Source organism: Argentina silus (genome assembly GCF_951799395.1).
Source record: "Argentina silus genome assembly, chromosome: 1".
In the NCBI taxonomy this organism is placed as follows: domain Eukaryota; kingdom Metazoa; phylum Chordata; class Actinopteri; order Argentiniformes; family Argentinidae; genus Argentina; species Argentina silus.
The window spans coordinates 19,099,192-19,111,081 of record NC_139655.1 but is presented as its reverse complement, the minus strand read 5'-3'; the positions used below and the strand labels follow the sequence as shown (position 1 = coordinate 19,111,081).

Genomic DNA, 11,890 nt, shown 5'->3' with positions numbered 1-11,890 from the left:
CCTGTCAGCCTCTCCAGCCGTCCTGTGCACCCTCTACTGCCCGGGAGCACTGTCTACTACCACCACAAAGCGCTAACACTCTCTCATTGACAATTCAACCTCCAGTGCAAAGTCCCCCCTTCTGACTATTTTTACACCCACCAGCCGAGCTATGCATGGAAACGAGGTGGTCTGTATGGTGTGAGGGTGGCATGCCAAAACAGAGAAGGCTGGGGGGGTGGGGGTGCAGGAAGGGGGGCACAGTAGCTCAACTGCTCTGGAATGCCATCTCATGGAGGTCGGAGGCAGGTTTACCCCAGGCGACTAGGGGTGTTTGTTATCACTCAAAAAGGCCCGTGACGTTTTAGAGCATGGAGGTACTTGTAAATGAATCTTAATGTCTTGACGGAGCTGGAAAGAGGTTATATCAGGTTCTCTCTCCACGTGTCCAGTTGGAGGACGCTCAGCAGGGGTACAGTAGTAGTACAATCCATATTAGGAATACTGTGAATAGAATAGTGTGCTGCACTGTACGAACATAAGTATTTCCATTAAATTCCAATTTTACAAACAGGTAATGGAATTGTGAAGAAGAAAACTTAAGACTGGTTATCAGACCTTATGTAAAGATGTAATTCATGAAAACGCAGCATTGTGTAACTACTGTGAATGTAGTCCTCTCAATGTAGCCCACAGCAATGAGTATTGATTGGGTGGAGCTAGGCAGCGAATTAAAGCTGGAAAGACCTTTTTACTGGATTGATCTTTAAGGTTAATGATATGCAATTCATTCACCCCCAGACCTCAACGGTGGTTGATCTCAGCTGAGAGGCTGTGTGTGTGTGTGTGTGTGTGTGTGTGTGTATGTGTGAGTAAAATGTTTCAGTAATGTCTGTGATGGTATCATCATAGAGGTAAAATGTCCCTATTCTCTTTAGAGGACTGAACATGTGACCTGGTATTGTAGCTGTCCTTACAATGCCATTACTGTTCCAAAATATGAGCCAAATATTTCTCATTCAATGGAATATGTTAGCGTAGGGAGTAAACAAACATCATTGTAAAGAGCCACACAACCAGCACAGAGAGAAACAAAATAAGGGAAACTATTCTCTAAGAATGAATGAATAAATTAAGGGTAAATGAAGTACTTTCAGACCTCTTACTCAAACCTTGGTCAATCAGACTCAAGCATTGTACTGTGCACATATCTGAAGAGGGCAATTAAACCAGTTTTAACATATCCAGCAGACTGGTAAGCTAACAAACCTTAAGGGAGGTTGTTTCATCTTGTATTTGTATTATATCTGTATAAAACAACTTTATCATTCTACCTCTGTGATAATCCCATTACCTCTGGCACAGTAAAACTAAAGTACTCTATCTTGCCTTATTTTCATCTAAACTACAACCAACCGATGGCACTCTTCTGTCTGAGCTCCATACATTTCTGTAGTCTCTGTGGGACCGTACAAACAGCTTAACAACACTGTTGTGGATGGACACAGTTTCAGACTGCTTAGTTTCATTCAGTATCAGGTTCTTGAGGGGAGTGAGTGGCAGAGACACATGTGAAGACACCAGTGGGTTGTCATATGATCATGTGATCGTCTTCAAAAGGTAAATGATGAGCCTGCACTGGCTGCCAGATATCTGCTGCTACTGGTGTAAGGTAAGAAGAGTCACCTTACAGTCTCTCTATTTAAACATGATCAGACTTAGAGGGTTGTAGGGATATATTCAATTGCCCAGCACCCCCTACACACACACACACACACACACACACACACACACACACACACACACACACACACACACACACACACACACACACACACACACACACACACACACTTCAATATAGGTTAGACCTATCACCACAGTTAAGATACAACTGAGGTTGACTACTGAGCCTTCCATTGGAAATAGCAAGTAATCGAATAACAATCAGTTAGTTTCATTAACCTTATCCACAGATAATTCACTCATGTCTACTTGAATTGCATCTCTAAGCTTCCCATGCCTGCATCGTCTGCCAGAAAAGTCATCCAATTAGGCCATCCATTGGGAACCCATGTTAACATGTGGATAGGGGGGCTAGACTGCCCCTAAGCATATCTGGAGACAGGATCCAACCTCCCCTCGACTCCAACTCAATCACTTAGTGCCCCCCTGCCCCGGTTAGCACCCCTCCCCCCACCGAATAATGTATAATGTAAACCCCCCATCCCCACACAGCCAGCGACCACTGGTGCTTCATCTCAAAGAGATGCTGTTTCAATTTCCCTACGCTACAACCAAAATGAATGTGTAATCCTATGGGTAGAGCAGACAACAAACCCCTTTAATCAGTGGTTAACCATATGGCCTGGTTGCAGATTTTTGTTCTGCTGTGGGGGAATGTGTATCTGCCACTGTACTATATTACATGAACCAAAGCCTTCTAGTCATCTGATGGTTTACTGACAGACAGAGGACTGGTTAAAACAGGGCATACAGCCATGAGTCTTATCACCCAATTTAATCTGCATTAAGAGACAAGGGGTTGGGTTGTGAAGGGCCAGCACAGGAAAAAACATACTGTCATTTGAGCCTTCCGAAGGGCATTGTGTAAGCGAACACAATTAGAATTCCCAATGGACCAGTCAGGCCACTGAGCGCACAGATCAAGACATGTCAAACTGGGGACACTCAGATGGGGGATCGGGGGGTGGGGTCACAATCAGACACCCAAAGGGGATACTACGACACAATATTTAACATGTTGTGTGTGGTATTTCCACATGGCTATGCTGTATATTTTAGCAGCACACAGACACACTTGACATCTCCTCCCCTCCCCTGACTCTACAAAGCTATAGCACAACACTATAGCCATCCTCAGGATTGCATAATGTAATTGCTAAAGACTGTAAAATCAAATGAATAATAGAAGTTGGAGGCCATGTTGCCATGGAAACACAAACAGTTGGGTCAGGGTTGTTCATACATTCTTTCTTCTCAAATGGCCTTGACAGGCACAATTTATTTTAATGATCCTAAAATGGTTCAACGTTTGAATTACTGACACAAAGTAAACACACAGACTGACAATCACACCCAGCACATTTGCTGACCTATGTTCTGTTCCAACATACCATGGCTTAACATATAGTACTAATGTTTCCACAGTGGCCAGATTGTAGCCAGTCTGGCTGGTCGGGGCTTGGCCAGATGTTGGGGATTTAGGGTCAATTTGGTTCAGTGGTTCAAACCCCCCTCTTTACCAAGACCCTGCTCAATCAACCCCCCTACTGCAGCCTCTACCACTCTGAAACCAAACCAGATGTTCATCTATGGTCACTCATCTGGTTTTGGCCACAGTTTCACCATCAGTTGACAGCCAAAACACACAGATACAGAAGGATAGAGAATTGGGCCAGAGAAGAGTGGCCAATATGGTGGCCAAGCTAAAGTCACTAGCATTTCCACATCGCACGAGACAACCATTAACAAGCCTATCTATGCATTCTCTCTAATCTCTGGAGATTATGGTGGCAGAGCAACACGGTCCCAGTCCAGCCATTTGCCCCTTTATTTGGCAATGATTCACCATACTGTACTATTACTCATGGGACCTGGCCACTGGAGATTAAGAGTGAGACTCTTAATCTCTTAGACATCATCAGGACTCCTTATAAAACACAGTGGAGCAGAGAGACACTACTGTGTGCTGAGATGCTGCTAGAAATATATCTCAACCACATGACTGTTACTGTATGAAGCACACCTGTATGAAGCAGTAGCGGTGCATCAAGACTCCTGCACTAACACTCCTAAATTGCCCCCTCCCCCGCTCAACTGTCACTACCTCAGTCCCCTATTTGATTTGATCTCTTGTTGGGCCTGAAGGAGATATGCAAATAATATGGACACAGACATGTAAACACACACACCACCTTGCTGGCTGGTAGTAACAGCAATATCACACATTTCTGAGCTAGCTCCCTCTTCCCGTGGTTCTGACCCCATATTTTGGGCTCTACCACTGAAATCAAATTAACGCCCTGCTCATGAATCTCTCTAGGTTCTCTCACCACCACAGCATCCCTCCATCCTTCCATCCCTCCATCCTTCCATCCCTCCATCCTTCCATCCCTCCATCCATTCCTCCCTTTGCTACATTGATGCATGCGTTCATGATCCCACCCTACCTCTCAAACATTCTGAAACCACACTACGTTGAAGCAAGACATATACTGTAGACACAGACACACGTTACAGTACTGTACGCCCTTCTAACAGTTCCTGTTGTTTGCGTAGACCTATTTAGAGGAGGGTATCTCATTACAGTGGTGCAATAGAAAAAGGTCCAAACACACATTTGCTAAGGACATTTTTGTAATGAGATGGTGGTTCTGGGACTGACACCGAATGAGGTGGATGTATTGGAGAAATATCCTGTAGTTAAGCTCCTTTGGAAGATCCATACACTACTGTAGTGTAATTGAGCTACATGATGCATATATAATAGTGGTTCATAACACACATTCAAATCTGGCTATGGCGATGCAAGTCCATTCTGAACTAGACTGACAGTACAGTGTGTTCTTTTTCACCTAAGATTCTGAAAGGGCAAATGAGCACAATCGAAGTCTGTGACATACTCTACAATGATTCCCCATGAGTTACAATGGTCATTTGATTCGTGTTGGTCCTGAGCTGGCTCCTATAGTGCCATAGCAACGAGATTAGACTGTAATCCTGGATTTCTCCAATCCTAGTTTAGTGCCAAACAAGAGATACAGTACATCCATTAACCAATTGTATGCTCATGGATAATACTACATTCAGAAAATGTTTTTTTTTTTTTTTTTAAATAAGTACATTTCCATTTACTGATAGGGCATAACATTTCCATTTACTGATAGGGATTGGAGAATAATACAGAGGCATATAACAAATGTTCATGGCATACCATACTTGTAAATACAGGGACACATTGTACATACAGTAAACAGTATAACATACTGTACGGTACACTAATCTAAAAAGTCTAAAGAGAGGAGAGAGCAGGATGTAGAGTGGGAGCATAGCTTAGATTATAATTCTGTACCCTTTCATTCACCCTACATTAGGTCAAAAAAGCTTCCAACTGCAACCCCAGATTAAATGTACAAATGGATAAGAGAGTCTGCCAGTGGAGCAGTTAAATAATGTAGTGTACGTGTTGGCGCATCTGAACCAACCCAAATGAAAGACCTGTAACACACTCACTATGTCTGAGTTGTGGGTGGCAGCTCCCAGACATAGTGAGTGTGTTACAGGTCTGCTAGCCCCCAATAAAACTTAAATTGGGGAAAATTAATGTACTATAATTATGCTATCAATTTCACTTAGCAACTCTAAGCAGTTCTGTGACTCTGCCGGGCTATAATTGCATATCAGCATGAGAATAAACATGTCAACTGGATAGCATGGAAAATAATCCTCAGCAAAGTGGTCTCTTGGTAGTCAAGGTAACACCTCCCCGCAAACTGTTACTAGTATATTTTCTCAACAGATATAGATTTCCTTTCTGCAACACATGCAGCAGTATATGTCTGCGTCTGTCTGTATGTGTGTGTGTGTGTGTGTGTGTGTGTGTGTGTGTGTGTGTGTGTGTGTGTGTGTGTGTGTGTGTGTGTGTATGTGTGTGTGTGTGTGTGTGTGTGTCTGTGTGTGTGTGTGTGTGTGTGTGTGTGTGTGTGTGTGTGTGTATGTGCCGCACATAGAAAAGTGCTCGTCCTTGGTTGAGGACCACCGTTTAGCAATGCATCACAAGGGAATCTAATCTGTGTTTACAGTATGAGTCTCTGTCTAAGAGGAGTGAGGCAGAGAGACACAACGTTCAATTATTCATCTGCACAACTTTTACCAAGGACATCTCTCATCCTTCCTCATGGGCCACAGTCTGGTCCTTCTGCCCAGGATAAGGTGACTTCCGCTGGGGTACCGCTGGGGTGCCGTACTGTCCCTGTCTCCCTTGATACAGTACCAAACCGTAACACAGGTGAATTACTCACAGATTCTATAAACTGTACTGTAAGTGTACATGACAGAGAGTAACATAATGTATAGCACAGGCATGGAGGCTGGAGAGTGAAGCAAAATGTCCCTCTTCCCCTCTTCTCAGATAAAAGGCTTAATGCGTTTTCATACAGTATTTCACGCATGAGTGGCAACCAGTATTGCAGATGCAGGGAGAACTGGAGAGAGAGAGAGAGAGAGAGAGAGAGAGAGAGAGAGAGAGAGAGAGAGAGAGAGAGAGAGAGAGAGAGAGAGGGGAATACACTGGGGTGAGCAGTTTCTGGAGCCTCACTTGTCCGTCCTGTGTGTTTGTGTGTTTGAAGAGGGGTGCGTCAGTTCTGCTCTGCAGCAGTGGATAACTCATTGTAAGCAGATACAGTGAGGGAATGTGCAAACTCATATCATGAGGAACTAATACTGAGTCAAAATACTGATGTCACGAATCACAAATAGTGCTCCCTGCCACGGTAACACTGTACGGTACAGGTCACACGTGCACAGGATGCTGCACTGTCAGTATGGTCAGAGGAATAGGCCTTCCGGCCAAAACACACAGATGGGAGACACAGGATGTTTTTCACTGCGTCCCTGTTGGAAAGGCTGCTGTTGACTTCAGTTAAGCCCTCAGAGATGCAATTTCAGCACATGTCGACTACTGCACCAGGCTGAAGCGAGAGGGGACCAGGTCTGTGACAGTGTCAGTCACCATCACCAGACTCTGACAGGACAGAGGGGCATGTCCATTGGACCATGACACACTGACCATGAAATAGATACAGGCCATTTTGTCTACATTAAATAACGGCTAGAACACACAAACATGAAACAGTTTCATTAACGAAATGAAACTCTCTCTTTAACAATCGCATCTGGCATCTGTTTGTAATATTGACAACACAGACGGAGGTGAGACTATTAGGCTATTCCATTGAGAGAGGAAGGTCTGTTAGAGATTGGTGATGCATGCGAAATCAGTCATTTCCTGAGCGACATGTTTGTGGGGGGAGATAAAGAGACAGGGGGATAGATAGAGAGAGAGAGAGAGAGAGAGAGAGAGAGAGAGAGAGAGAGAGAGGGAGAGAGAGATCCCCACTGTCCGCAGTGCAGAGAATACACCTGCTACTACTAGCCTCCTCTTCTCCTGTTCTCCCTCACTGCTGTGACACAACCCCAGGAATATTGATCTGAAGCTGTATACTTCAGCTGAAAATCATACTGGAGTCCATTGCTGTTTCCCCAAATGTGCTTGAACTACAGTAGCCTGAGGTAATGCAAATTCTTGGCCTAAATAAAGGCTTTTATTAGATGCCAACAAAGTTCAGATCACCTTCTTCAAGCTCTCTCGTCGCCAAGGTAACTAGAACAGCCAGTGATAACATCTCAGAATTATAATGCATGTTGTCTCCATTTCCAGTGCGGTCATCCACAGAATGACCAAATGCGCAGCAGAGGTTAATCCGGTAACTTTCAAAAGCACCTGACAACTGTCAAGCACTCTCTCCTGCGCTTGGAGCAGCGCGTCTGGGGTGTGGTCGCTCGCACAGAGCGGTCGTGTCGCGCAAGCACAGAGTGGTTGTGTCGGGTGTTGATGCGACCAGAGCAGCTGCTACAAGGAAGTTACAATGGATGCCTCGCTGCCCTTCAAGTAAACAACTTGGCTATTAACACGAAAACCAGACCTTCCCACGGGGAAGAGAATCGTGCGAGGAACAGCTCAAACTTGTTTCCTCGAACCGTCATGTCCGCTTTCACTCTCCTTGATTCCTCTCCTTGTTTGTTTTCTCCCTGTGATATTTTCAGCAGGACACGAGTGGAGGATGGAGGAGAGGATGCGAGGAATTGTGTTTCTAACAACTGAGAAAAGGCCGGTGCATATGAGAAACGCTGTGCCCTTAAAACATTAAAGAGGAAATCGGTACTGATTACGGAGATAATGATGGCCAGCCTACAACATAACTACTTTGCTATCTTGTATGGTCAATTGTTTTGGCATAATAGATCATTGCTGGCGATAAGCCTGGGTGTGGAGGTTTGCCCCTGGCTTGGCAGACGTTTGGCCAAATTGAATCTAATAATTGTACTGTGTTGGCCACATCTGCCATTAGAGTAACAGTCCTCTCAGAGTAGACCAATAATCCCAGTGATAATCTCCTCAGTGGAACAAAAAAGAAACAACAGCATTGGAGGGGACAGGCAATAAAACAACAATAGGTTAAGCAGCTCTAAAAACTCTTTTAATGTGTGCAGATTGAATGAGAATACAGCAAGTCTAAAATATTTCACTGTTTAAAATATTTAAGTATTCTGGGGGTATTCTTTGAGTATCAGTGATGCTGTTCTTTTTATTCTTTTGGCAAAATCACAAGAGGCAGATGGAATAACTACCCACGCACACTACAGCAATGTTGAGGACTGAGGTACAGTATGTTCACTTCTAAAAATATACTTGGCACCAAATATGATAATGCATCAATGAACACACACAGTCGTACTTTATGAAAACTATTGTTTATGATATGCAAGCTCAATACAAGGTGTATACAATACATGTCATGTGGGGTAATGAGAAATATATCCCGTCATTTAAGATTTAATTTCCTATACTGTTTAATTTGTGTATGTGCCAAACACCAGAGGCCCTCACACACGCACTCATCTCAACACTCAATTTACACCTGTAGTCAGGTGTGTCACCATAATTAATACTCCCAGTGGCACCACAATACCTGGAGCTGGCATACTGTGCCAGGGCACAGTATCTCACCTCTCAACGGATGGAGAGTAGTGGTCATGAAACTATGACAACACAAACTATGACAACACACAGTGATCATGGATCACCTCAACATTCAGGCAGCGCAACCATGAACCAGCGCAGTGATAGGCACAAAAACCAGTGTGAGTATTTGAAGGGGAGCTATAAAGTGGTGCAGTGCACAGACACTGCATCCATGGATCTGGCAGTCTATGGTGTAGAGTCAAGTTACTGCGTAGCCAGGCACTGCACCAGAGGAGACTTCAGCACAGGTACACTGAGAAAGAGAGGCGTTCCAGGGAATGATGCCCGTTCTAGGGAACTTTTCTGGGCATGGAGGTGGGGAGTCTGACTTGAGTCTGACTGGGGATGGAGACAGAGTGTCTGGTGTGTGATTGATGACTGACTGACAGGGTGACAGAGAAGGGTGAGTGAACAGGACTGTAGACCACTAGTGCCACTGTTGATGGTTGGTGGTGGTATTGGTTGGTGGAGTGGGCAGTTTTTGGACAGCAGAGAGAGAGAGAGAATATAATACCACTACTATAATACCACTAGTTTATCAGTAATCTGCAAGGCGAGATCAAGGGGGCTCTAGTGATTAGAAGACCCAGCATCTGCCGGAGCGATGGCAGGTAGATGATGGGTGTCTCCTCATCCCTGCGTTGTAGTCATGGTGGTTGAGACCGTGATGATGGTGATGGTACAGTAGGAGAATGACAGAGAGATGGCAGATGGAGGATGGCCAAGGTATCCCTCAGACCTGGGTAATGCAGATGGTATTGTGTTGAGGTGAGCAACCAGGTATGTGGTCGTGACCAGGATGGGAGGAGTGATCATGGAGGTGTGATGTATGGGCAGGGGGGTGAGATGGTGATTAAGATGACGATAAAGGATCGTGTATTCTATCTTCCTCATACCTTGCGTTTGCGCTCGGCTCGTTCACGGGAGCGCCTCTTCCTCTCCCGGGCTTTCTCAAGCGCCTTCAGATCAGGAGCCGGCTCCATTTCCACCCTGGACTTCTTAATATGGGCCGCGGCGTGAGCCATGGCTGCTCTGTCCTAGCTCTCACTTCAACACGAGAGGGAAAATATCTCACCCAAAACCTCTTTAGAAGCCCCAAAAGATCAGAGCCAATGAAGGGTTAACGAATAGATTCCCAGCGGGTGACTTTCCGCCAAGGGCAGGCGTGAGCCGTCTGCTCCCACGACTCTGCGAAAAGGCAGAGGAGGGGGACAGGCAGAAAGCGCGAAAGAGAGAATGAGAACCCTAGCTCCCCACTCCCTGGAAAACTGCAACTGAGGTTGGTAGAGTGTGTGTGGGTAGAGGGAGAGAGAGAGAGAGAGAGAGAGAGAGGAGGGGGTGGGTCTGATACACACCACCAGAGGTAAGCTGTGAGTGACAGAGAGAGTGACAGAGAGAAAGAGAGAGAGAGAAAGAGAGAGAGAGAGAGAGAGAGAGAGAGATCATCCCCTCCCCCTGTACCTACAGAGGTAGCAGATACTGGGAATCTTCAGGTTTGGGATCTGTCTGTCAGTCATCCCAAATACAAGACTTCCCCACTAATCACACAACGGGTGGGAGGGAGGGTGAGAGGGTGAGGGAGGGGCCTACGTTAGCTGAAAGCACAGCTCACTGTCCTTTGGGTAGAAGGAGGAAGAAACCACATGCTCCAAACCGAGAGGGAGGTAGACAGAGGATAGAGAAAATCTCCCTCCAATCCCTTACCCTCCCCTGCATTGAAGGAAAATGGTGCAGTCTGCCTTGATGACTGGGAGCTACTGCTACAGATTTCACAGCTCGAGCACACACACACAGCACAGCAGATTCTTTATTTTCTGTGTCACACATACATCCCTTTAGCCTAGAGCCATGACCATGATAAAAGAGACTAACACATGTTATTATGTCTAATATTGGAGTGTGTGGGTTTATGAAATAAAAGGATTTCATTATTATTTAAAGTAGTAGATGTAGATTCAACACATGATTATATTGGGCTGTAGATTGCCCCACACATGTGTATATGTTTGTATACATTCAGCTGGCCATGTGTGTGTGTGTGTGTGTGTGTGTGTGTGTGTGTGTGTGTGTGTGTGTGTGTGTGTGTGTGTGTGTGTGTGTGTGTGTGTGTGTGTGTGTGTGTGTGTTTGTTGACTGGAAAGGAGCAACAGTGGTGGACATATTGTGTCTGTGCCCCAGCTGGACCTAATACTGTACTTCACTAATACACTCTCTGGCATCAACCCTTACATCCCCCTCACACCCAACACTACTCACAGAGAGAGAGAGAGAGAGAGAGAGAGAGAGAGAGAGAGAGAGAGAGAGAGAGAGAGAGAGAGGGGGTAATACACTGGGGTGAGCAGTTTCTGGAGCCGTCCTGTGTGTTTGCTTCAACACAATGAAATAAAAAGAGAGGGAGAGGGGGGTCAGAGAGGGAGATGGATGGGGAGATAAAGATAGACATAGAAATGGAAAGGGAGAGGAGAGCCAGATGGAATGGAGAGAGAGTAAAAGCATAGAAGAAACAAACATGGGAAAGAGAGGAATCTACACCTACCCCCTGCCCCCCCTCATCCCGGATCTGTTCAGTCTCATGTGTGTACTAAATCAGCCGTCCCTCCTCCTCTCCTCTCCTCTCCTCTCCTCTCCTCTCCTCTCCTCTCCTCTCCTCTCAGTGACAGTGAGGGAATGTAGGGTTAGTCAATAACCATGTCAATAGGGTCAATAAAGCAACCACTGCACCCCTCCGCCCTGGACACTGTAGACCTGAATGGATTGGATAAGTATGAGTAGCATGGTAGTAGCTATAGACCTGAAAGGGTTGGATAGGTATTAACAGCATGGTAGTAGGTCCGACTTGTCCATTGTTTCTGGACAGGGTTAGAGAAAGGAGAGAAGACCAGAGAAGAGATTGGAGGGGAAAGAGAAGAGAATCACAGAGAGAAGGGTAATCATTGGAATGTCAGAGATTCATCAAAAGCGTCTGCTCTGAATCTCACCATCACACGCCCTTGCACCTGTTTAACTACAACTCCCATCATGCAATGTACTGTAGTATAGTGTTCTTATAAGCTGCTATAGGAAAGGGAGGGAGAGGGTTGCATG

The 11,890-nt window shown here is 45.4% G+C and overlaps 1 protein-coding gene across 1 annotated transcript in view; it reads right to left on the bottom strand.

The window, feature by feature from the left end:
- ank2b (ankyrin 2b, neuronal) overlaps positions 1-9,831 on the bottom strand; it is a gene marked incomplete at its 5' end in the record, with an annotated part of 76,082 nt that extends 66,251 nt beyond the window's left edge. Inside the window, one exon of the mRNA XM_083671401.1 lies at positions 9,703-9,831. Coding sequence (XP_083527527.1) covers positions 9,703-9,831 — 129 coding nt within the window. The remainder of the gene's footprint in view (positions 1-9,702) is intronic.
- Between the last annotated feature and the right edge of the window lie 2,059 nt (positions 9,832-11,890).